The sequence below is a fragment of the Lagenorhynchus albirostris genome, chromosome 2, assembly GCF_949774975.1.
Source record: "Lagenorhynchus albirostris chromosome 2, mLagAlb1.1, whole genome shotgun sequence".
NCBI lineage: Eukaryota > Metazoa > Chordata > Mammalia > Artiodactyla > Delphinidae > Lagenorhynchus > Lagenorhynchus albirostris.
In genome coordinates this window covers 150545015-150572220 of record NC_083096.1, presented here as the reverse complement: position 1 = coordinate 150572220, position 27206 = coordinate 150545015, and the positions used below count along the sequence as shown (strand labels likewise).

General features: G+C 41.7%; 2 protein-coding genes across 6 annotated transcripts in view; both read left to right on the top strand.

The window, feature by feature from the left end:
- ST3GAL3 (ST3 beta-galactoside alpha-2,3-sialyltransferase 3) overlaps positions 1–27206 on the top strand; it is a 232037-nt gene that overhangs the window by 110373 nt on the left and 94458 nt on the right. For all 5 annotated transcript variants that reach the window (XM_060140277.1, XM_060140274.1, XM_060140276.1 and 2 more), the window contains one exon: positions 21895–21937. In XM_060140277.1, coding sequence (XP_059996260.1) covers positions 21895–21937 — 43 coding nt within the window. The remainder of the gene's footprint in view (positions 1–21894; positions 21938–27206) is intronic.
- Positions 14695–14947, top strand: LOC132516237 (small ribosomal subunit protein eS27-like). The gene has a single exon (XM_060142644.1). It carries the CDS (start codon positions 14801–14803, stop codon positions 14945–14947), a length of 147 nt encoding a protein of 48 aa, XP_059998627.1. The 5' UTR covers positions 14695–14800.

Genomic DNA, 27206 nt, shown 5'->3' with positions numbered 1-27206 from the left:
AGGCTTCAGTAGTTGTGGCGCACGGGCTTAGCTGTTCCGTGGCATGTGGGATCTTCCCAGACCAGGGCTTGAACCTGTGTTCCCTGCATTGGCAGGCAGATTCTTAACCACTGCACCACCAGGGAAGTCCATGTCCATTTCTTCCAGGTTGTCCATTTTATTGGCATAGAGTTGCTTGTAGTAGTCTCTTATGATGCTTTGTATTTCTGCAGTGTCTGTTGTAACTTCTCCTTTTTCATTTCTAATTTTATTGATTTGAGTCCTCTTCCTCTTTTTTCTTGATGAATTTGGCTAAAGTTTTATCAATTTTGTTTATCTTCTCAGAGAAACAGCTTTTAGTTTTCTTTATCTTTGCTATTGTTTTCTTTGTTTCTATTTCATTTATTTCTGCTCTGATCTTTATGATTTCTTTCCTCCTACTAACTTTGGGTTTTGTTGGTTCTTCTTTCTCTAGTTCCTTTAGGTGTAAGGTTAGATTGTTTATTTGAGATTTTTCTTGTTTCTTGAGGCAGGATTATATTACTATAAACTTCCCTCTTAGAACTGCTTTTGCTGCATCCCATAGGTTTTGGATCATTGTGTTTTCATCATCATTTGCCTCTAGGTAATTTTTGATTTTCTCTTTGATTTCTTCAGTGATCTCTTGGTTATTTAGTAATGTATTGTTTAGCCTCCATGTGTTTGTGTTTTTTACATTTATTTCCCTGTAATTTATTTCTAATCTCATAGCATTGTGGTCACAAAAGATGCTTGATATGATTCCAATTTTTTTAAATTTACTGAGGCTTGATTTGTGACCCAAGATGTGATCTATCCTGGAGAAGGTTCTGTGTGCACTTGAGAAGAAAGTGTAATCTGCTGTTTTCAGATGGAATGTCCTGTAAATATCAATTAAATATGTCTGGTCTATTGTGTCATTTAAAGCTTGCATTTCCTTATTAATTTTCTGTCTGGATGATCTTTCCATTGGTGTAAGTGAGGTGTTAAAGCCCCCCACTATTATTGTGTTACTGTCAATTTCCTCTTTTATAGCTGTTAGCATTTGCCTTACGTATTGAGGTGTTCCTATGTTGGGTGCATATATATTTATAATTGTTATATCTTCTTCTTGGATTGATCCCTTGATCATTATGTAGTGTCCTTCCTTGTCTCTTGTAACATTCTTTATTTTAAAGTCTATTTTATCTGATATGAGTATTGCTACTCCAGCTTTCTTTTGATTTCCATTTGCATGGGATATCTTTTTCCATCCCCTCACTTTCAGTCTGTATGTGTCCCTAGGTCTGAAGTGGGTTTCTTGAAGACAGCATATTGATGGGCCTTGTTTTTATATCCATTCAGTGAGCTTGTGTCTTTTGGTTGGAGCATTTAATCCGTTCATAATTAAGGTAATTATAGATATGTATGTTCCTATTACCATTTTCTTAATTGTTTTGGGTTTGTTTTTGTAGGTCCTTTTCTTCTCTTGTGTTTCCCACTTAGAGAAGTTCCTTTAGCATTTGTTGTAGAGCTGGTTTGGTGGTGCTGAATTCTCTTAGCTTTTGCTTGTCTGTAAAGATTTTGATTTCTCTGTCAAATGTGAATGAGATCCTTGCCGGGTAGAGTAATCTTGGTTGTAGGTTCTTCCCTTTTATCACTTTAAATATATCATGCCACTCCCTTCTGGCTTATAGAGTTTCTGCTGAAAAATCAGCTGTTAACCTTATGGGAGTTCCCTTGTATGTTATTTGTCGTTTTTCCCTTGTTGCTTTCAATAATTTTTCTTTGTCTTTAATTTTTGCCAATTTGATTACTATGCGGCTCGGCATGTCTCTCCTTAGGTTTATCTCCTATGGGACTCTCTGCACTTCCTGGACTTGGGTGGCTATTTCCTTTCCCATGTTAGGGAAGTTTTCAACTATAATGTCTTCAAATATTTTCTTGGGTCCTTTCTCTCTCTCTCTTCTCCTTCTGGTACCCCTAAAATGTGAATGTCGTTGTGCTTAATGTTGTCCCAGAGGTCTCTTAGGCTGTCTTCATTTCTTTTCATTCCTTTTTCTTTATTCTGTTCCATGGCAGTGAATTCCACCATTCTGTCTTTCAGATCACTTATCTGTTTCTCTGCCTCAGTTATTCTGCTATTGATTCCTTCTAATGTAGTTTTCATTTCAGTGATTGTATTGTTCATCTCTGTTTGTTTGTTCTGTAATTCTTCTAGGTGTTTGTTCTTTAGTTCTTCTAGGTCTTTGTTAAACATTTCTTGGATCTTCTCAATTTTTGCCTCCATTCTTTTTCTGAGGTCCTGGATCATCTTCCTTATCATTATTCTGAATTCTTTTTTGGGAGGTTGCCTATCTCCACTTCATTTAGTTGTTTTTCTGGGGTTTTATCTTGTTCCTTCATCTGGTTTATAGTCCTCTGCCTTTTCATTTTGTCTATCTTTGAATGTGGTTTTCATTCCACAGGCTGCAGGATTGTCCCCCATTTGTTTATTTTTGTTTTAATTTTCCTTATGCTAGGAGGTGGTTTAAAAAGATGTTCCTGTGGTTTATGTCAAAGAGTGTTCTGCCTATGTTTTCCTCTTAAGTGTTTTAATAGTGTCTGGTCTTACATTTAGGTCTTTAATCCATTTTGAGTTTATTTTTGTGTATCCAGGGTCTTTCTTATTACAGATTTGCGGTGAGTGGACTGCCGGTGAGACCTGGGCCTTACTGCCAGCTTCCCCAGAGATGAATTGTCCCTGTAGAGTTGGTACACGCAAAGCAACATTTCCATTGTATAAGCTGAACTCACATGCTACTTCAAGAACACATTTGTATACAGTGAGATGCTCTGGGATCTGCAACCTTGCCCAAACCCAACAGTAAGAAGCTCTGCTGCTGTATATCCAGAGCATTATGCCTGTGACTTCCTGATCGCTTTCTATTCTGGTTTATATTTCCTAAAGATTATACTTAAGCTTTCCTGCTAGTCAGAGAACTCTGTGAGGGACTGTGCACAGTAACAGCTTAGAAATATGTGGCATATTCAGTAACCGCTTGTGAATGTGAGAATAGAATGCTTGTCAGATAAGATCCCTGGCTGGGTTGGAGATAGGGCAGTAATGTGTTACTCAGGAGCCTCCAGAAGTCTTTGTGGAGAAGGTTAAATTTTAGGCTTTTATAAATGACAGGAGAAAATTACCCTGACAAATTTGGAGTCATCAAAAAGGAACCCCAAAGTAAAAGCCAGAAACTGAAATTAAGGAAGAGTGCCTAAGAAGAGCCAGGGCAGGCTCTCCATAGGCAGGTGACTTTGATGTAATCAGCTGGATGGGCTGGGAACCAAGAATGCCCAGAGCAAGAGAAGCACCACCTTAAAAGGTGGTTGGGCTAGTGGCTGGGAGAGGCAGCAAGAGGTGGAGGAAGACAAAGAATCAGGTCTTAGGGCTCCTCACTAGATTCTCTTGGTCATTTGGTCACGTTCATTCTTCCATTCATTCAGCATATGTATGGAGCACCAACTATGCCAGACCCTGTATTAGGTGCTAGAGATACAGGTACATACAGTTAGGATTATTTATTGTAAGCAACAGAAACTGACCCTGACTGACTTAAAAGGAAAAGAAATTTACCAGAAGGACATGGGAACCCACAGAATCAAATGAAAAACCAAACCACCGGCCCTCAGAAAACACATTAAGGGCAGTGCCGGGAATCTAGACTGAAGCAACTGTTCCATCTCTTCAGCATGCTGTTTTTCTCCCTGGTGTCACTCAGCTTGCAAGAGAAAGAGTCCAACCAACCTAGCTTTTGTCAAGTATCCACACTTTGGAAAGGCACATCCCATTGATAGTCTGACCACTTGTCTGCAATGGGAGAAGGGTAGTTCCCTGAAAGAAATTCAAGGGGCTTCTTTCTAAAAGAGGACAGAAACAACAGATGTGCACTACAGACTCCTGAGCAAATAAGCAGCACTGCATTAAGTTCTACAAGTTTGGTGGAGAGCACAGATAAGGGGACACTTAGGCTAACAGTTTAGATCAGAGTAGGGGTTGTCATTCATCACTCATGTATCATGCCAAGCACAGTGTTAGGTGACGAAGCCTTAGAACTTTTAGTCTGTGGAGGAGAGCCACCAGTCAAATATTCTGCTAAATGTATAATTACATTTGTATAATAGAGTAATTGCTATGAGGGCAAGTAAGACACTGTGTGAAAAGAGCATGTAGGAGGGGCACAAGCCAGACAGTAGGGTCAAGGCATGCTCTTCCAAAAGAGTACATTTGAACTAGGGCCTTAAAAATGAGCAGGAACTAACCACATAAAGAGAGGAGGACATGTTTCAGGCAGAAAAAACTGCTTCTAAGAAAAAGGCGTATGTTGAGAGAATTCATGGCTCATTGAAGGAACTGAGAGACGGCCAGAATGGCCAGAGCACAGTGCCCAAGAGAGAAGACAGTACAAGATAGAGCCGGAAAGGTAGGTAAAGGCTGAATCATGAAGGTCCTTATGGCACTACAACAATGTCTGTTACTTTTAGCTTTGGTGACAGCTATATCTTGAAGGACGAGTGGGAATTTACCAAGTTAACAAGGGGAGTGAGAGCATTATAGATTGAGGGAACATCATCTGCAGTAGGTCTCGGGCATGAAGGCTGCCTGAAAGGGGTGGCAGAAGATGGGACTGGGGGGACAGGTAGAGACAGATTACGTGGTTGCTGCATGGCCTCAGCAACAGTGAAGACTCCAGCAGAAGCAGTGACCATGGTAGAGGGAGGATCTGTATTTAGAAATGAGAGAAATAGGGCACACCAAAAACTTCATTCTTGGGGGACTGAATGGTGATGCCGTTACCAAAGAAACAAAACAGGCTGTGGGGAGGGCAGGGAACGGGGTGAAGATAAGTCTGATTTATAGCATTTTGAGTTTGAGGTGACTGTGGGTCATTTAGGGGCCATGTGTAGGAAATAACCAATGTGAAAAGGGGTTGGGAATGGTACTTTACGTGAAGGGAAGAGCAGGCATGAAGGCCTGGAAGTGATAAGGTACTTTGGAGGAACATAACATAGCTCAGTCTGGCTGGAGCATAGAACATGGCAGGGGCAGGGTCGGGTGAGGCAGGGAGTCAAAGGGTGAACTTAGGGTGGTCACTGTAGGCCAGATCATGAAGGCCCTTGTAAGCTAAGAGACTGGCATTTATTCTGAGAACAGTAGAGGCCGTTTGAATGTTTTAAGCAGAGTTATGACATAATCATATTTATCTTATAGGAAGATTGCTCTAGTTACATCGTGGAGAATCCATTAGAAAGGGACAAGACAGGACGCAGGGAAACCTGGTAGGAGGCTGTTAATAGTAACTGAGGTGAGAAGTGAAGCTGGCTTAATCAAGAATGGTAGAAATGGAGAAAAGTCAGTGGACTTGAGATCCATGTAGAAGACGAAATTAAAAGGACATGGTATTTAATTAAATGAAATAAGAGAGAAGCACGGATCAAGGAGTTCTCTCAGGTCTCCAGCTTGGGCAGCTGGGTGAAAAGTGGTACCGTTCATTAAGGTAGGGAATACAGGAGGAGGTTGTACACGTGTAAGGGTGGTGAAAATGAACTCTGTGTGAGGCAGCCTGAGTTTCAGGTACTATAGGATGTCAAAGTGGAGATGTCAGCTGCATACAGAAGTCTGGAGCTCAGACTCTCTAGAGAGGGTTGAGCAGGAATGAGAGATTTGGTTTGGGTGCCATGGAAAGATTATTGGGCCAGCTAAACTGAATAGTTAAGCAAGGTGAAGTCTAGACCAGATAGACTTTTCCCAGATAGGGAAAAAGTGAAGAAAGGAGGAGAAACAACTGAAAACTAGACAAAATATATGAAAAAAAAAAAAAGTTTCTTCAGACATTGAACAATAGGTAGCCCAGGACCCTGGTCTTTGAAAGAAGGGAAACAAATGAGATTTCCAGACCACAGCACAGGGACGAAGAACCCAAACAGAACCTAAGAGTCTTCCTAAGAGGAAACAGAGTTGAAAATTTGAGGAGACCAAGGCAGCCAGAATTCATGGGCAGAGTACCAGAGAGGAGAGAGCTGCACACAGAGAGAGCACTGGAGATCTGCTGAAGACTGCTTGGACTCCTCAGCTGATCAAAGCACGTGTGTGAGGAAACGACTGGAGGCCAAGGAAAGAAGCACTGAACAGGAGCAGGAAGAGTACTCTCTATAGCTCACACAGGGCTGGGAATAATGGGGAAATGTCATAATACATGAGGCATCACATAGCATACTTAGAAGGGTATTGCCTTAGCAGTGGGGCAAAATTAGTAATGGTGCAAATTAGCCCTAGACTAAAGTCCACTTTTGCCTCTAACCCCAGCCCTGCAAAGCTTAAAAGCAAACGTTGAAAGGATCAAACTGTTTCTAAGTAATTAAACAGCGCCTCAAAAATACTTAAGGAATGCACAAATATTCTGCATCCAACAAGGTAAAATTCACATGGTTGACATCCAATCAAGAATGACCAGGTTGCCTTTCTTTTTTTTTTTTTTTTACATCTTTATTGGAGTATAATTGCTTTACAATGGTGTGTTAGTTTCTGCTTTATAACAAAGTGAATCAGTTATACATATACATGTGTTCCCATATCTCCTCCCTCTTGCGTCTCCCTCCCTCCCACCCTCCCTATCCCACCCATCCAGGTGGTCACAAAGCACCGAGCTGATCTCCCTGTGCTACGCGGCTGCTTCCCACTAGCTATCTATTTTACATTTGGTAGTGTATGTATGTCCATGCCACTCTCTCACTTTGTCACAGCTTACCCTTCCCCCTCCCCATATCCTCAAGTCCATTCTCTAGTAGGTCTGTGCCTTTATTCCCGTCTTACACCTAGGTTCTTCATGACATTTTTTTTTCTTAGATTCCATGTATATGTGTTAGCATATGGTATTTGCTTTCTCTTTCTGACTTACTTCACTCTGTATGACAGACTCTAGGTCCATCCACCTCACTACAAATAACTCAATTTCGTTTCTTTTTATGGCTGAGTAATATTCCATTGTATATATGTGGCACATCTTCTTTATCCATTCATCCGATGATGGACACTTAGGTTGTTTCCATCTCCTGGCTATTGTAAATAGAGCTGCAATGAACATTTTGGTACATGACTCTTTTTGAATTATGGTTTTCTCAGGGTATATGCCCGGTAGTGGGATTGCTGGGTCATATGGTAGTTCTATTTGTAGTTTTTTAAGGAACCTCCATACTGTTCTCCATAGTGGCTTTACCAATTCACATTCCCACCAGCAGTGCAAGAGTGTTCCCTTTTCTCCACACCCTCTCCAGCATTTATTGTTTCTAGATTTTTTGATGATGCCCATTCTGACTGGTGTGAGGTGATATCTCATTGTAGTTTTGATTTCCATTTCTCTAATGATTAATGATGTTGAGCATTCTTTCATGTGTTTGTTGGCAATCTGTATATCTTCTTTGGAGAAATGTCTATTTAGATCTTATGCCCATTTTTGGATTGGGTTGTTTGTTTTTTTGTTATTGAGCTGCAAGAGCTGCTTGTAAATTTTGGAGATGAATCCTTTGTCAGTTGCTTCATTTGCAAATATTTTCTCCCATTCTGAGGGTTGTCTTTTGGTCTTGTTTATGGTTTCCTTTGCTGTGCAAAAGCTTTGAAGTTTCATTAGGTCCCATTTATTTATTTTTGTTTTTATTTCCATTTCTCTAGGAGGAGGGTCAAAAAGGATCTTGCTGTGATTTATGTCATAAAGTGTTCTGCCTATGTTTTCCTCTAAGAGTTTGATAGTTTCTGGCCTTACATTTAGGTCTTTAAACCCTTTTGAGCTTATTTTTGTGTATGGTGTTAGGGAGTGTTCTAATCTCATACTTTTACATGCACCTGTCCAGTTTTCCCAGCACCACTTATTGAAGAGGCTGTCCTTTCTCCATTGTACATTCCTGCCTCCTTTATCAAAGATAAGGTGTCCATATGTGCGTGGGTTTATCTCTGGGCTTTCTATCCTGTTCCATTGATCTATATTTCTGTTTTTGTGCCAGTACCATACTGTCTTGATGACTGTAGCTTTGTAGTATAGTCTGAAGTAAGGGAGCCTGATTCCTCCAGCTTCGTTTTTTGTTCTCAAGATTACTTTGGCTATTCGGGGTCTTTTGTGTTTCCATACAAATTGTGAATTTTTTTGTTCTAGGTCTGTGAAAAATTCCAGTGGTAGTTTGATAGGGATTGCATTGAATCTGTAGATTGCTTTGGGTAGTAGAGTCATTTTCATAATGTTGATTCTTCCAATCCAAGAACATGGTATATCTCTCCATCTATTTGTATCATCTTTAATTTCTTTTATCAGTGTCTTATAATTTTCTGCATACAGGTCTTTTGTCTCCTTAGGTAGGTTTATTCCTAGATATTTTATTCTTTTTGTGGCAGTGGTAAATAGGAGTGTTTTCTTGATTTCACTTTCAGATTTTTCATCATTAGTGTATAGGAATGCCAGAGATTTCTGTGCATACATTTTTTATCCTGCTACTTTACCAAATTCATTGATTAGCTCTAGTAGATTTCTGGTAGCATCTTTAGGATTCTCTATGTATAGTATCATGTCATCTGCAAAGAGTGACAGCTTTACTTCTTCTTTTCCAATTTGGATTACTTTTATTTCCTTTTCTTCTCTGATTGCTGTGGCTAAAACTTCCAAAACTAGGTTGAATAAGAGTGGTGAGAGTGGGTAACCTTGTCTTGTTCCTGATCTTAGTGGAAATGCTTTCAGTTTTTCACCATTGAGGACGATGTTGGCTGTGGGTTTTTCATATATGGCCTTTATTATGTTGAGGAAAGTTCCCTCTATGCCTACTTTCTGCAGGGTTTTTATCATAAATGGGTGTTGAATTTTGTCAAAAGCTTTCTCTGCATCTATTGAGATGATCATATGGTTTTTCTCCTTCAATTTGTTAATATGGTGTATCACGTTGATTGATTTGCGTATATTGAAGAATCCTTGTATTCCTGGAATAAACCCCACTTGATCATGGTGTATGATCCTTTTAATGTGCTGTTGGATTCTGTTTTCTAGTAATTTGTTGAGGATTTTTGCATCTATGTTCATCAGTGATATTGGCCTGTAGTTTTCTTTCTTTGTGACTTCCTTGTCTAGTTTTGGTATCAGGGTGATAGTGACCTCGTACAATGAGTTTGGGAGTGTTCCTCCCTCTGCTATATTTTAGAAGAGTTTGAGAAGGATAGGTGTTAGCTCTTCTCTAAATGTTTGATAGAATTCGCCTGTGAAGCCATCTGGTTCTGGACTTTTGTTTGTTGGAAGATTTTTAATCACAGTTTCCATTTCAGGGCTTGTGATTGGTCTGTTCATATTTTCTATTTCTTCCTGATTCAGTCTTGGCAGGTTGTGCATTTCTAAGAATTTGTCCATTTCTTCCAGGTTGTCCATTTTATTGGCATAGAGTTGCTTGTAGTAATCTCTCATGATCTTTTGTATTTCTGCAGTGTCAGTTGTTACTTCTCGTTTTTCATTTCTAATTCTATTGATTTGCGTCTTCTCCCTTTTTTTCTTGATGAGTCTGGCTAATGGTTTATCAATTTTGTTTATCTTCTTAAAGAACCAGCTTTTAGTTTTATTGATCTTTGCTATTGTTTCCTTCATTTCTTTTTCATTTATTTCTGCTCTGATCTTTATGATTTCTTTCCTTCTGCTAACTTTGGGGTTTTTTTGTTCTTCTTTTTCTAATTTCTTTAGGTGCAAGTTTAGGTTGTTTATTCGAGATGTTTCCTGTTTCTTAAGGTAGGATTGTATTGCTATAAACTTCCCTCTTAGAACTGCTTTTGCTGCATCCCATAGGTTTTGGGTTGTCATGTCTCCATTGTCATTTGTTTCTAGGTATTTTTTGATTTCCTCTTTGATTTCTTCAGTGATCACTTCGTTATTAAGTAGTGTATTGTTTAGCCTCCATGTGTTTGTATATTTTAAAGATCTTTTCCGATAATTGATATCTAGTCTCATAGCGTTGTGGTCAGAAAAGATACTTGATACAATTTCAATTTTCTTAAATTTACCAAGGCTTGATTTGTGACCCAAGATATGATCTATCCTGGAGAATGTTCCATGAGCACTTGAGAAAAATGTGTATTCTGTTGTTTTTGGATGGAGTGTCCTATAAATATCAATTAAGTCCATCTTGTTTAATGTATCATTTAAAGCTTGTGGTTCCTTATTTATTTTCATTTTAGATGATCTGTCCATTGGTGAAAGTGGGGTGTTAAAGTCCCCTAATATGAATGTGTTACTGTCGATTTCCCCTTTTATGGCTGTTAGTATTTGCCTTATGTATTGAGGTGCTCCTATGCTGGGTGCATAAATGTTTACAATTGTTATATCTTCTTCTTGGATGGATCCCTTGATCATTATGTAGTGTCCTTCTTTGTCTCTTGTAATAGTCTTTATTTTAAAGTCTATTTTGTGTGATGAGAATTGCTACTCCAGCTTTCTCTTGGTTTCCATTTGCATGGAGTATCTTTTTCCATCCCCTTACTTTCAGTCTGTATGTGTCTCTAGGTCTGAAGTGGGTCTCTTGTAGACAGCATGTATATGGGTCTTGTTTTTGTATCCATTCAGCCAGTCTGTGTCTTTTGGTGGGAGCATTTAATCCATTTACATTTAAGGTAATTATCAATACGTATGTTCCTATTCCCATTTTCTTAATTGCTTTGGGTTTGTTATTGTAAGTCTTTTCCTTCTCTTGTGTTTCTTGCCTAGAGAAGTTCCTTTAGCATTTGTTGTAAAGCTGGTTTGGTGGTGCTGAACTCTCTCAGCTTTTGCTTGTCTGTAAAGGTTTTAATTTCTCCATCAAATCTGAATGGGATCCTTGCTGGGTAGAGTAATCTTGGTTGCAGGTTTTTCTCCTTCATCACTTTAAATATGTCCTGCCAGTCCCTTCTGGCTTGAAGAGTTTCTGCTGAAAGATCTGCTGTTAGCCTTATGGGGATTCCCTTGTGTGTTATTTGTTGTTTTTCCCTTGCTGCTTTTAATATGTTTTCTTTGTATTTAATTTTTGACAGTTTGATTAATATGTGTCTTGGCATGTTTCTCCTTGGATTTATCCTGTATGGGACTCTCTGTGCTTCCTGGACTTGATTAACTATTTCCTTTCCCATATTAGGGAAGTTTTCAACTATAATCTCTTCAAATATTTTCTCAGTCCCTTTCTTTTTCTCTTCTTCTTCTGGGACCCCTATAATTCAAATGTTGGTGCAGTTAATGTTGTCCCAGAGGTCTCTCAGACTGTCCTCAGTCTTTTCACTCTTTTTTCTTTATTCTGCTCTGCAGTAGTTATTTCCACCATTTTATCTTCCAGGTCATTTATCCATTCTTCTGCCTCAGTTATTCTGCTATTGATCCCATCTAGAGTATTTTTAATTTCATTTATTGTGTTGTTCATTGTTGCTTGTTTCATCTTTAGTTCTTCTAGGTCCTTGTTAAATGTTTCTTGCATTTTGTCTATTCTATTTCCAAGATTTTGGATCATCTTTACTATCATTATTCTGAATTCTTTTTCGGGTAGACTGCCTATTTCCTCTTCATTTGTTAGGTCTGGTGGGTTTTTATATTGCTTCTTCATCTGCTGTGTGTTTTTCTGTCTTCTCATTTTGCTTATCTTACTGTGTCTGGGGTCTCCTTTTTGCAGGCTGCAGGTTCGTAGTTCCTGTTGTTTTTGGTGTTTGTCCCCAGTGGCCAAAGCTGGTTCAGTGGGTTGTGTAGGCTTCCTGGTGGAGGGGACTAGTGCCTGTGTTCTGGTGGATGAGGCTGGATCTTGTCTTTCTGGTGGGCAGGTCCACGTCTGATGGTGTGTTTTGGGGTGTCTGTGGACTTACTATGCTTTTAGGCAGCCTCTCTGCTAATGGGTGGGGTTGTGTTCCTGTCTTGCTAGTTGTTTGGCATAGGGTGTCCAGCACTGTAGCATGCTGGTCGTTGAGTGAAGCTGGGTGCTGGTGTTGAGATGGAGATCTCTGGAAGATTTTCGCCATTTGATATTATGTGTAGCTGGGAGGTCTCTTGTGGACCAGTGTCCTGAAGTTGGCTCTCCCACCTCAGAGGCACAGCACTGACTCCTGGCTGCAGTACCAAGAGCCTTTCATCCACACGGCTCAGTATAAAAGGGAGAAAAAGTAGAAAGAAAGAGAGAGAGAGAGAGAGAGAGGGAGAGAGAGAGAGAGAGAGAGAGGGGGAGAGAGAGAGAGAGAGGGAGGGAGGGAGGGAGGGAGGGAGGGAGGAGGAAGATAAAATAAAATAAAGTAAGATAAAATAAAATAAAGTTATTAAAATAAGAAGAAAAAAAATTTTAAGTAAAAAAACAAACAAAAAAAAACGGACAGATAGAACCCTAGGACAAATGGTGAAAGCAAAGCTATACAGACAAAATCTCACACAGAAGAATACACATAGACACTCACAAAAAGAGGAAAAGGGGAAAAAATAATAAATCTTGCTCTCAAAGTCCACCTCCTCAATTTGGGATGATTCGTTGTCTATTCAGGTATTCCACAGATGCAGGGTACATCAAGTTGATTGTGGAGATTTAATCTGCTGCTCCTGAGGCTGCTGGGAGAGATTTCCCTTTGTCTTCTTTGTTCGCACAGCTCCCGGGGTTCAGCTTTGGATTTGGCCCCGCCTCTGCGTGTAGGTCGCTGGAGGGCATCTATTCTTCGCTCAGACAGGACGGGGTTAAAGGAGCAGTTGACTTGGGGGCTCTGGCGCACGCAGGCCCGGTGGAGGGAGGGGTGCGGATGCCGGGCGAGCCTGCGGCGGCAGAGGCTGGCAGGACGTTGCACCAGCCTGAGGCGCGCTGTGCGTTCTCCCGGGGAAGTTGTCCCTGGATCACGAGACCCTGGCAGTGGCAGGCTGCACAGGCTCTCGGGAGGGGAGGTGTGGATAGTGACCTGTGCTCGCCCAGAGGCTTCTTGGTGGCGGCAGCAGCAGCCTCAGCATCTCATGCCCGTCTCTGGGGTCCATGCTGTTAGCCGCGGCTCACGCCCGTCTCTGGAGCTCCTTTAAGCAGTGCTCTTAATCCCCTCTCCTCATGCACCAGGAAACAAAGAGGGAAAAAAAAGTCTCTTGCCTCTTCGGCAGGTCCAGACTTTTCTCCGGACTCCCTCCCGGCTAGCCGTGGGGCACTAACCCCCTGCAGGCTGTGTTCAGGCCGCCAACCCCAGCCCTCTCCCTGCGCTCCGACCAAAGCCCGAGCCTCAGCCCCCAGCCCCGCCTGCCCTGGCAGGTGAGCAGACAAGCCTCTCGGGCTGGTGAGTGCAGGTCGGCACCGATCCTCTGTGCGGGAATCTCTCCGCTTTGCCCTCTGCACCCCTGTTGCTGTGCTCTCCTCCGCGGCTCTGAAGCTTCCCCCCGCTCCCGCCACCTGCAGTCTCTGCCCGCGAAGGGGCTTCCTAATGTGTGGAAACCTTTCCTCCTTCACAGCTCCCTCGCACTGGTGCAGGTCCCGTCCCTATTCTTTTGTCTCTGTTTATTCTTTTTTCTTTTGCCCTACCCAGGTACGTGGGGAGTTTCTTGCCTTTTGGGACGTGTGAGGTCTTCTGCCAGCATTCAGTAGGTGTTCTGTAGGAGTTGTTCCTCGTGTAGATGTATTTCTGGTGTATCTGTGGGGAGGAAGGTCACCTCTGCGTCTTACTCTTCTGTCATCTTCCCCCTCTCTCCAGGCTGCATTTCTATACACTAACAATGAACTATCAGAGAGAGAAATAAAGGAAACAATTCCATTTACTATCACATCAGAAAGAATAAAATACCTAGGAATAATGCTTGGTAAACTGTAAGACACTGATGAAAGAAACTGAAGACAACACAAACAGATGGAAAGATATACCATGTTGGAAGAATTAACTGGAAGAATTAATATTATGAAAATGACCATACTACCCAAGGCAACCTACAGATTCAGTGCAATCCCTATCAAAATACCAATGGCATTTTTCACAGAACTAGAACAAATAATTTTAAAATTTGTATGGAAACATAGAAGACCCTGAATAGCCAAAACAATCTTGAGAAAGAAGAACAGAGTTGGAGAAATCACACACTCTGATTTCAGGCTATGCTAGAAAGCTACAGTAATCAAAACAGTATGGTCCTGGCACAAAAACAGACACATAGATCAATGGAACAGAATAGCCCAAAAATAAACCCATGCACTTGTGGTCAATTAATCTAAAACAAAGGAGGCAAGGATATACAGTGGAGAAAAGACAGTCTCTTCAAGTAAGTGGTGCTGGGAAAACTGGACAGCTACATGTAAAAGAGTGAAATTAGAACATTCTCTAACACCATATACAAAAATAAACTCAAAATGAATTAGAGACTTAAATGTAAGACTGGATACTATGAAACTCCTAGAGGAAAACGTAGGCAGAACACTCTTTGACATAAATTGTAGCAATATTTTTTCAATATTTGCTTTCCTCTCCTAAAGCAAAGGAAATAAAAACAAGAATAAAGAAATGGGACCTAATAAAACTTAAAAGCTTTTGCACAGCAAAGGAAACCATCAACAAAATGAAAAGACAACCTACTGAATGGGAGAAAATATTTGCAAATGATATGACCAATAAGGAATTAACATCCAGAATATATAAACAGCTCATAAAACAACATAAACAACCCAGTTGTTTAAAAATGCACAGAAGCCTTTCCCACGGTGACAACCTCCCCACGAGAACATACCTCTCAGAAAGGATCTCCTTCATCCCTCTCCAGAAGAGGAGAAGAGGAAACACAAGAAGAAACACCTGGTGCAGAGCCCCAATTCCTATTTCATGGATGTGAAATGCCCAGGATGCTGTAAAATCACCACCATCTGTAACCATGCACAAACGGTAGTTTTGTGTGTTGGCTGCTCTACCATCCTCTGCCAGCCTACAGGAGGAAAAGCAAGGCTTGCAGAAGGATGCTCCTTCAGATGAAAGCAGCACTAAAAGCCCCTGGAATCAAGATGAAGAGGAAACCATCCCAATAAACACATTTTGGATTAAAAAAAAATGTGCAGAAGACCTAAATAGACATTTTTCCAAAGAGGAAGCGCAGATGGTCAACAGGCATGTGAAAAGAGGTTCAACCTCACTAATTATTAGGGAAATGCAAATCAAAACCACAATGAGGTATCACCTCACATTGGTAAGAATGGCTATCATCAAAAACGCTACAATTAGTAAATGCTGGAGAAGGTGTGGAGAAAAGGGAAGCCCCCTACACTATTGGTGGGAATGTAAATTGATACAGCCACTATGGAAAACAGTATGGAGGTTCCTTAAAAAACTAAAAATAGAGTTACCGTATGATCCAGTGATCTCCTGGACATATATCTGGACAAAATTATAATTGGAAAAGATACATGCACCCCAAGGTTCATTGCAGTAGCCAAGACATGGAAGCAACCTAAATGTCCATTGACAGATGAATGGATAAAAAAAGATGTGGTACATATATACAATGGAATATTACATAGCCATAAAAAAGAATGAAATAATGCCATTTGCAGCAATATGGATGGACCTAAAGATTATCATACTAAGTGAAGTAAGCCAGACAGAGAAAGACAAATATCATATGATAATGCCAAAATGTGGAATCTAAAAAAAAAAGATACAAATGTACATATTACAAAACAGAAATAGACCCACAGACATAGAAAGCAAACCCAAAGGGGAAAGAGGGGGAGGGATAAATTAGGAGTTTGGGATTAATGTATACACACTACTGTATGTAAAATAGCTAACCAACAAGGACCTACAGGAAACTATACTCAATATTTTGTAATAATATATAAAGGAAAAAATAATCTGAAAAAGAATATATATGTATAACTTCAGGTGCTATACACCTGAAACTAACACAATATTGTAAATCAACTATACTTCAATAAATTAAGACAAAAAAAGAATGAAATTTTGCCATTTGCAACAACATGTTGCACTTGGAGGGTATTATGCAAAGTGAAATAAGTCAGACAGAAGAAGACAAATACTGTATGCTATCACTTATATGTGGAATCTAAAAAACAGCAAACTAGTGAATATAACAAAAAAGAAACAGACTCACAGATATAGAGAACAAACTAGCAGTTTCCAGAGGGAAGAGGGAAGGGGGGCAGGGCAATATAGGGGTAGGGGATTAAGAGGTGCAAACTATAGGTATAAAGTAAGGTACAATGATATTATTGTACAGCACAGGGAATTTAGCCAATATTTTATAATAACTATAAATGAAGTATAACCTTTAAAAATTGTGAATCACTATATTGTATTATATTGTATATAATATTGTACATCAACTATACTTCAATAAAAAAAAAAAAAAGAATGACCAGGTAGTTCAGAAAAGCTTGAAAATACAGCCCATATGAGGAGAAAAATCAGTTGATAGAAACAGGCGTAAAGATAACACAAATGATAGAATTAGAGGCAAAGATGTTAAAACATATTCCATATCTTCAAGAAGGTAGAAGAAAGCATGAGAATATTAAGGGAAGGCATGTAAAATATAAAAAAGAATCTATATGAAAAATAGTGTTTGAGAAGAAAAATATACTCAATGTATAAATGACAGATTAGACACTGCAGAAGAAAAAGTAGTGAACTATAAGATATATCAATAGAAACCATCTAAAAACTACTAGAAACAAATGAACAGAGTGTCCGTGAGTGCTGGGATGTCAAGCAGCCTGATACATGTGTAACTGGAGCCCCCAGAAGAGAGGGGAGGGCAGAAAAAGTTTTGAGGAAATAACAGCCAAGATATTTTCAAGTTTGATTAAAACTATAAACCCACAGATCCCAGAATCTCAAACACAAGAAAAATGGTGAAAACTATACCACAGCACATCATAATCACTCACTTCTCACTACGCACAGGTGCTTGGCATTTGAGAGAAAAAGCAGCCTCCTATTGAGAGCCACAGGAAAAGCCAGGTGTTGCAGGGCAGAGTCAGGCTTCAGGCTTCAGGTCTGCTAGGAGGTAGAGGGAAGTAAGCCAGGTGATTGGCATATGGGGTCCAGAGGGCATTATGAGAAAGATTTAAAGAGGAGATTGGCCAAGGAAGAAAAAACCCACAGCAGAATGGACGAGGACAGGAGAAAAAAAGTCTGTGGCCCATTTTAACAGTGGGTATACCTATTATACCTGGGAGATTGGACTAGCTTTAAGTTTTCCAAGGACTTCTTGCTGTTCCCAGAAGCTTTTATTTGTTCAGGACAACACATTCCTCCTTCTGGTAAATGCTCCTTCTAACCAGGTGTGTCATGTCAGAATCATAACTTTTCACAAACCCCATCTTCTTGATCACTGTGATTCAGACAGTGGGTGAGGAGCTGATGCAAGCTAGACCGCTTGTAGCCCTTCCCTGGGAGTTTTGCCATTAGGAGCAGAGATGCCAGGTCTCATGCCCTTTTCAGTGGCAGAACTGAAGATATGGCCTGCGAATTGCTACTGGCTATGTGTCCTGACTTAGGAAGAAAGCTAGGCAGGGAGAGTAAAGCTAACTGAGGGAGGCCTGCTGGCATTCCAGTCACTTTCAGTCATCTCTGAAGCCCTCTGCACCCTGGCCCTTCCCATGCTTTGGTTATGTGAACCGCTGAATCACCGTATTTGCCTAAGTTAGTGCAACCGGTATGTTGAACATGCAGGAAACATCAGGGGATAAACACAGCCACTTTCATTGGTGTCTCTCTGTCCCCATAAGACGTTTTCAGTGTGGGAGGTCCAGAGAACTTTTTGGTACCTCTGAGGTAATAGAAATCCCATGGTCACATTGAATCACCAATTCCAAAATTAGTGTCCTGCCTTATGGCAATGGTCATAGCTTTCTGTTTGTTCAGAGCTGCAGTGACTTCCCCTCCCTGCACAGGGCTTAGAACCAGCGGTGCCGACCCAGGGAGGGGATGTGCCCTGCTTGTCCTCCTCCTTCCACTCGTCCCCCAGTTGCTGGCTGCGGTTTTGGACCTCTCTGGAGTTGGTGGGGAAAGGAGAGGGAATGAGCAGAGAAGACACAAGATAGTGTCAGCACTCCCTGAACTGGCAAGTGTGTAAAGCTGACCCTTGTGGGGTTCTCTTGTAGACATTTTGGAGACCCCTCCATCTGGGGACCTCTCCTCTGTAGGTCTCCTGATATGGGCAATGCACTCACCAAAGCCTTGTCACTCACTCCTTCTGTAGCTCCTGGGACTCCTGGTGTCTGCTCTTGATTCTGTCTGCTGAGGACCCTTCAGCCTGCTGGATACATCTTTAGGAAAGGACCTAAAACAACCCAAACTAGCTTATTCATGCATCATTTTCTGCAACAAATTCTGGGAGTGCAGGCCAGTTGCCATGCAGCTCTATCCTTTGCAGCCAGTGCATCTTGTGTCCTTTATGTTTCTCAGGTAGAATTCAGACACCTGGCAGTCCACTGTATTCCCCATTCTTTAAGGGTCATGTTAAGCTTTTCTCACCAGGCTTGAGTAAGAGCCAAGTACTACCCATTTTTCCCCTGCAGGAAGGTGGAGTTCATAACACTGCTGTCTCCAAAGAAATTCTTCAAGTCCTCTCTCCCTTAATGTCTCACAACCAGTTACTTTTATATTTGATGTTGGGAGAGCTTTTAGAATGATGTAACAAGTTTTCAGATATTTCCTTGGAAAATCTGCATCCTAGTCTAGCACCTCACTTCAGTGTCTGAAACTTATCATCCTAGAGGCTTGGCTGAAACTGTCTTAGCATCTTAGCATCCTGTTGGATTTATGACCACTGTAACCAAATAATCCTGATAAGAACAGTTAACAAATATTTATTAAGTATGCAGCCACAAAAGAAAAACGCCTCCAGCCCTCTGCCAGTGTAGGACAGAGTTTACAAACTGTTAGCCTGCTGCCTGAATCCTGTCCATGGACATACTTTGGGTGATCCTCATAATCTTTCATTTTTTCTTGAATCTATTGCCAGTATTTACAAATAGAGGAATTTTAGCCTCTGGAATTTAAGATCTAGATTCCTGGCTTTAAAAAAACAGAAGATGTGGGGGCTTCCCTGGTGGCGCAGTGGTTGAGAGTCTGCCTGCCGATGCAGAGGACGCGGGTTCGTGCCCCGCTCCGGGAGGATCCCACATGCCACGGAGCGGCTGGGCCCGTGAGCCATGGCCGCTGGGCCTGCGCGTCCGGAGCCTGTGCTTCGCAACGGGAGAGGCCACAGCAGTGGGAGGCCCACGTACCGCAAAAATAAAAACAGAAAATGTGGCGACGCTGGGACTGCATTGCTGCCTGGCATAGTTAGCTGGAGGTGGTGGAGGCTGCCCCCTTTGACAGGAGGGACTCCATTCCCTCTTGGCTCTGTGACCTGAAGCCAATGTCAGTTGCCATTTATCATCATTGGGCTCATGCAGTTACCTTTTCTTAAATTAAGGACTAAAGTGAAATATTCCTGGTACTCCTGTTTCTTAACAAAAGAGAAAAAAATAGATAGTCCAAAAGAGCCATGGAAGGGAGAGACATAATTTATTTAGAGATACAAAGTATTCTTATGTGTTTAATGTGCAGTTAGTGTGTTTGTGTACGTGTGTGTGTAAAAGACAACTTAAGATGCCATTGGAAAATAACCCATAAATATAATCATGGTTACTATACAAAAATATGTGGTGAGAAAAAGACATTTCAACAGGATTTGTTTTTAGTGCAACTAAAATAAGTTGTGTGATTTGCTGCAGGAGGGCATTACATTCTCCCACTTCCCTGGCTTATGTTATGTTCTTACTTGGCCCCTGATGTTTCAGTTTGCAGCAAGGGGAAAATATTCTCTGGCCTCTCTGCAGGGAATCAGCCAAAATGTGGATTCATTGTATATCCAAGGGGGTCTTAGCTCAGATCTGAGAAGGAGTAACAGGATAGTTTCCCCAAGGCTATGGCCACTTGGAGAAAAAGCAACAGGTGTTGGCAAGTTAATGAGGTTTTCTTTTTCATGGAATGATAAGATAGGATTGTTGAAAGAGTATTCAACTTTGAAACTAACTCTTTTGGCAAATTTTGTTTTCAGTTTATTTTTAAATTGAAACCTTATTGATTTTTATAAGTTCCTGTTAAGCAAAGTCTGTTATCCATTTATCTGAATTAGAGCAAAACCAGAATTATTTTGAGGAAAGGCTTTCACTTGCCCAAGTATATTCTCTTAGGAAGCAAGCCTTCTGTTGAGTTGTGTGTTGGAATTGTTATATCTTCAGTTTTAAGAAGAGGAATTATTCTCTCCCTGCAGCTCTGCTGCTTATGAAAGTGTGCAGTCTGGCCTTAATTGGCCTTGCAGAGTGGCTCCTGTGAGGTTCTTGTCAGTGTGTGTAATTTCCCTCTTTTTGCCATTCATTGTTTATTAAAGACCGAGTTCTTTGAAAGCTGTGCTGCATGGCCTTTTCCAAACAGTTGTTTGGTCTTGGTATTGGGTTTTACCCTCAGATTAAGCGAGGCCAACTAACTACATTCCTACACCACCTTATTTTGGCACAGCTACTTTACACACACACACACACACACACACACACTTTGCAATCATTGAATAAAGCTATATGAAACAATCTTATGACACTTCCTGTCATTTCTTTATACAAATATTTTTGAGGACACAGAGGAAACTTCCCTAAATTCTTAGTATCAGGAAGAGCTGGGGGTTGGGGAGGGGGGTGGGATGAATTGGGAGATTGGGATTGACATGTATACACTAATATGTATAAAATAGATAACTAATAAGAACCTGCTGTATAAAAAAAATAAAATAAAATTGCAAATCAAAAAAAAAAAGGAAGAGCTGGGATTCTCCTGGTTTATATTATGGACACTGTAAACCATTAAAACAGTGCTTTGCCTTTAGTTTTAGCTGTGAGAAACCTTGGGGATATATCTATAATCCTCTTCCAGCAAGCACATAAAACCTTAGGACAACCACTTTTGGTATTCTTATCCTGGCTGCTTTTTACTATTTTTCCTATGCTGATTTCCCCTTTGCCTACAAGATTTTTAAAAAGGTTTCTTCTTTTTAAAAATCTTGTACTTCAGGGCTTCCCTGGTGGCGCAGTGGTTGAGAGTCCGCCTGCCGATGCAGGGGACACGGGTTCGTGCCCTGGTCCGGGAAGATCCCACATGCCGCAGAGTGGCTGGGCCCGTGAGCCATGGCTGCTGAGCCTGCGCGTCCGGAGCCTGTGCTCCGCAACGGGAGAGGCCACAACAGTGAGAGGCCCGCGTACCGCAAAAAAAAAAAAAAAAAAAATCTTGTACTTCAGAAAATTTTGTAAAACTGCTTCAACTTTGTTTTAGAATGAGGCAAGATATAGAGAAATTAAGTACAATATCAATGATTTATCATTTGTTGCAAACATATTACCAATTTGTTTTTAGATTTCATTTTAAATTTCCTGTCCTTTATGAAATCAGGTCTGTCGCTTCTTTGTGATTGTCATGAAGAGGATCATTGCCATGGATTTGAGCACCCCTTGCTACCATATTTTTGCCCCATAGTTACCATGACTGATTCAACATAAATCTTAGAGCTTATAGCTTAGAGGAAGCAGAGGTTGCTTCTGACCCTCTTACTTCTCCAAGCGTCCCATTTAGTGGCTAAATTTCAGTTTCAAGTACCACATTTGAACAGGAGGACAGTTATATGTCAGCATAGGAGTGGTTGGCCTATAAGGCCTGGGAAATACCTGGCATTGAACCTGGTCCTTCACAAGACAGGTGTTCAGCAAGAGTTTGGTGACTTAAATTTACTTGCGGCTTATGTGTTTGGATCTGGAAGCAGTTGCCCGCCCTTGTGGTCTGGGTCTGGGTCGGGGAGTGTAATCTGCTAGTGTCAGCAGTGGCTTGACACCAGTGACATTTTCTGCTTTGTTTTTCTTTTTCAGAATATGATCGGTTGGGCTTCCTCCTGAAGTTGGACTCTAAACTGTGAGTAGAATGAGACAGTTCCTTGACTCTGTTGTAGAGAGGTCTGAGAGCTGGGGGCCAACCTCGAAGGGCCAGCTCTCATCACACCTGTGGTTGTTGGCGGATCCCTGGGGCCTCTGTCCTCAGTCTGTCAGCTGAAGCTTAGAGCACATTACAGTCTGCAGGGGCCTGGAGAGGATGAGATTGCGGGTGCAAACATAAGGCCTTAGCTTTGGCTGGCACAGGAAGCTTGTTACAGAAGGAGCTCCCGCCAGGAGTTTGAAGGCCAAGGAGGAAAGGCTTCTGCTGCAGAGTGGAGGATGATGGAGTCACAGCAGGAGGCATTGCAAAGCCTTTCAAAGATGCTCTGCAGCCAGGCAGGCAAAGCCTTCTGTGCTCAGGCTTCCTGCATGCTTTAACTCCTGTCTCTCTCCCACAGGTCGATCCTCCCTTTCCCTTCTACTCTTCTATATGTTTTTTATCTGTGTCTGAAATCCCCTTTCCTTGCATGTCCACTAGGAAAACTTAAAGTCCACCTCCTTCCTATACAGATTTAATTGTCTCTTCCTCTGCTTCCTGTGAATTTTCTACCTCTGACACCCATTATCTCATTATACTATAATTAACTGTGTAATAGTTATTAATTTATTAAGAGCACAGGCTCGGAACCAGGCCATGCTTGGTTCAAATCCCAGATTGCCATTTACTTTCTTTGTGATTTGGGGCGGACCACTTAACCACTCTGAACCTCACTTTCACCTGTAACATGAGGACATCAGTATATCTACCTCACAGGGTCATTGTAAGGATTGAAATGAAATGGTGAATTTATGGAGGCTTTCAGGTAGGTATCTAATTCTTTCAGAGTCCTTCCCTGTCCTGGCCCTCTTGGTCTCCCTAGCACCTAGGCAGCGCTGCCATATGTTTGTTACATGCTCAGTAAACACTGAATTCATGGCTGCATGGATGGCTGCATGGCTGCACGGATGACAGGTGGATGCCCGTGTGCTTCCCTCATTAGACTGGGTTTCCTGGAGATTGGGCTCTATCCAGTCTGCATTCGTGCCCTGCACAGGACCCCTCACGTGGTGGATGTGCAGGAAATGGTTGCAGAACTGCCTGTGGCTCCTTTCTGTGGTTAGTCATCTTTGTACACCTCTGCCCCTGTCCTGTACCAGACAGACGTGAAAGATCAGAATTGTGTCTCTTTCTTTCCTCTCTTGCATGAGACCTTGACCACAGCTGCTTCTGATAGTGACGGCTGCACCTACATACGAGGCATCAAACTCAGGGTTATTTGGCTTTCCCACTGAATTGTCTGGCATCTAGCCCCTTTTCCTGGCAGCTGGCTTCTTGGCTCTGGTGCCTCATACTATGAGTTCAGGTGTTGTAATTCTCCCAGCTTTTATACATCATGGAGGCAGCCATGAGGGAAGAACAGTTTCTTCTACATACCAAGCTAGTATAGACATGTCAGTCACATGTTAACATCTAGGGAATGGGGCTTGATTATGCTGGAAATCCACAGGCTTCTTCCTTAGAAAATTCTTAATTTAGTGCTCTGGGCAAAAAACAAATCAAGCATAAGCTATAAGCAAGTGAAATGCCTCCAGAACAGAAGAGATGTAGTAATTTACCAAGTTGAATCACATTGATGAACAAAAGACATGTTATCCAGGACACGTTAACTATACTATTTAAACTGTCTTCAGCAGTGTAAGGAGGGGAATTAAGAGGACACTCCTGCCCTGCTGACCTGACAGTTGGGTGGTACATAGTAAGCTGTTGTATAGCTTTCTTTTGTGTACCAGACCAGTTCCATAAAACATTTGAGTCAACTTGGTCTTTAGCCTGGGAAACTGGCTTGGCTTCATTATATTTAACTCACAATTTAAGGTATAAGCTAGACCTTTCCTGCCTCTTACTGTAAAAACTTTTCTAATCCAATGCTATCTTCAGAACAAAGCACAGATACATGGGAAAGGTTTTTACCTGCTTCCAGGGAGAAGTTTCCAAGTTAAGGATCCTGGGTTTTGGAGGTAATTCCTTAGCAATATTCAGATCTCCCCTTATGAAGTCTTTCTCTGTTGTGTCGTGTTCTATTTCTGATGTACAGGCAAGGACCTGAACTTGGAACAGAACTGGATTTGAATTCTGCCCCTTCTGCTTAGAATTATATGACCTTAGATAATTCATTTTGGCTCTCCGAATCACAATTTTCCTTTATGAAAAACGTAGATAATAATACCCATTTCCTAAGGTTTTTATGAAGAATAAAAGAAAGCATTCTATGAGTAAATATACAAATGTAGGAAGTTCTCTTTGTTTATCTTGATTGGATTAATTTAGCGTCTATAGTGTATGAATTCATATGTTCTGGAAAATTTTTAGCCATTATCTCTTTAAATTTTGCCTCTGCCCCATTCTCTCTCTACTCCTCCTCTGAAACTCTGATTGAGTGTAAGACTTTCTCATTCTAGCCTCCAGGTCTACTAACTTCCACATTTTCCATCTTTTGATCCTTTCTGCATTGAACTGGAACCCCAAAGGACTCAACTTAAGGATAAACTAGAACTAAACCTGTACCTCTAAATCAGGACTGCAGGAAACATTCCCAGAGCTCTGAGCAGATCAGGGCAGTAAGTCAATAAAAAAGAAACGCTTGATACTCACAGCCAGGGCTTTCATCACTCAGGTGATCCACGGACTTCAAGCTATGAACTCCGTCCAAGGTCTTCCAGACTGGCAGTGCCTCCAAGCTCCTGGCAGAAGCAATTGCAGTCCCTCTCTGGAGGAAGACATGAATTCCTCACAGATAACGTTTCAAGGGAATGAATAGCTCACAGGAAAAACTACTAAGCACATAAGAAAACGAGACTCCATTAGAGAGAACCATGAACAACAGACAACAGAGGGGTACCCACAAAGACTTCTGAATTTGGAATTACCAGACACAGTTTATAAAGCAATTAGATAGATTGGTTCAAGATGGCAGAGTAGAAGGACGTGCTCTCACTCCCTCCTGCGAGAGCACCGGAATCACAACTAACTGCTGAACAATCATCGACAGGGAGACACTGGAACTCACCATAAAAGATACCCCATATCCGGGCTTCCCTGGTGGCGCAGTGGTTGAGAGTCCGCCTGCCGAGGCAGGGGACACGGGTTCGAGCACCAGTTTGGGAGGATCCCGCATGCCGCGGAGCGGCTGGGCCCGTGAGCCATGGCCGCTGAGCCTGCGCGTCCGGAGCCTGTTCTCCGCAACGGGAGAGGCCACAGCAGTGAGAGGCCCACGTACCGCAAAAAAAAAAAAAAAGAAAAAAAAAAGATACCCCATATCCAAAGACAAAGGAGAAGCCACAATGAGATGGTAGGAGGGGCGCAATCACAATAAAGTCAAATCCCATAACTGCTGGGTGAGTGACTCACAAACTGGAGAACACTTATACCACAGAAGTCCACCCACTGGAATGAAGGTTCTGAGCCCCACGTCAGGCATCTGAACCTGGGGTCCGGCAACGGGAGGACGAATTCCTAGAGAATCAGACTTTGAAGGCTAGTGGGATTTGATTGCAGGATTTCGACAGCACTGGGGGAAATGGAGACTCCATTCTTGGAGGGCACACACAAAGTAGTGTGCACATCAGGACTCAGGGGAAGGAGCGGTGAACCCATAGGAGACTGAACCAAACCTACCTGCTGGTGTTGAAGGGTCTGCTGCAGAGGCGGGGGCTGGCTTGGCTCACCGTGGGGACAAGGACATTGGCAGCAGAAGTTCAGGGAAGTACTCTCTGGCGTGAGCCTTCCCAGAGTCCACCATTAGCCCCACCAAAGAGCCCTGGTAGCCTCCAGTGTTGGATCGCCTCAGACCAAAGAACCAAAAGGGAGGGAACCCAGCTCCACCCATCAGCAGACAAGCAGATTAAAGTTTTACTGAGCTCAGCCCAGCAGAGCAACAGCCAGCTCTACCCACCACCAGTCCCCCCCATCAGGAAACTTGCACAAGCCTCTTAGTTAGGCTCATCCACCAGAGGGCAGACAGCAGAAGCAAGAACTACAGTTCTGCAGCCTGTGGAACAAAAACCACATTCACAGAAAGATAAACAAGATGAAAAGGCAGAGGACTATGTACCAGATGAAGGAACAAGATAAAACCCCGAGAAAAACAAATAAATGAAGTGGAGATAGGCAACCTTCCAGAAAAAGAATACAGAATAATGATAGTGAAGAAGATCCAGGACCTCGGAAAAGGAATAGAGGCAAAGATCGAGAATATGAAAGAAATGTTTAACAAAGACCTAGAAGAATTAAAGAACAAACAAAGATGAACAATACAATAACTGAAATGAAAACTACACTAGAAGGAATCAATAGCAGAATAACTGAGGCAGAAGAACCGATAAGTGACCTGGAAGACAGAATGGTGGAATTCACTGCTGCGGAACAGAATAAAGAGAAAAGAATGAAAAGAAATGAAGACAGCCTAAGAGACCTCTGGGACAACATTAAATGCAACAACATCGCATTATAGGGGTCCCAGAAGGAGAAGAGAGAGAGAAAGAACCCGAGAAAATATTTGAAGAGATTATAGTCAAAAACTTCCCCTAACATGGGAAAGGAAATAGCCACCCAAGTCCAAGAAGTGCAGACAGTCCCAGGCAGGATAAACCCAAGGAGAAACATGCCGAGCCGCATAGTAATCAAATTGGCAAAAATTAAAGACAAAGAAAAATTATTGAAAGCAGCAAGGGAAAAATGACAAATAACATACAAGGGAACTCCCATAAGGTTAACAGCTGATTTTTCAGCAGAAACTCTACAAGCCAGAAGGGAGTGGCATGACATATTTAAAGTGATAAAAGGGAAGAAACTACAACAAAGATTACTCTACCCGGCAAGGATCTCATTCCGATTCAATGGAGAAATCAAAGGTTTACAGACAAGCAAAAGCTAAGAGATTTCGGCACCACCAAGCCAGCTCTACAACAAATGCTAAAGGAACTGCTCTAAATGGGAAACACAAGAGAAGAAAAGGACCTACAAAAACAAACCCAAAACAATTAAGAAAATGGTAATAGGAACATACATATCTATAATTACCTTAATCATGAAAGGATTAAATGCTCCAACCAAAAGACACAGGCTCGCTGAATGGATACAAAAATAAAACCCATCGATATGCTGTCTACAAGAGACCCTCTTCAGACCTAGGACACATACAGACTGAAAGTGAGGGGATGGAAAAAGATATTCCATGCAAATGGAAATCAAAAGAAAGCTGGAGTAGCAA

Excerpts from the sequence above, each read along its gene's own strand:
- LOC132516237 (XM_060142644.1), top strand. The coding sequence starts at position 14,801 with ATGGATGTGAAATGCCCAGGATGCTGTAAAATCACCACCATCTGTAAC.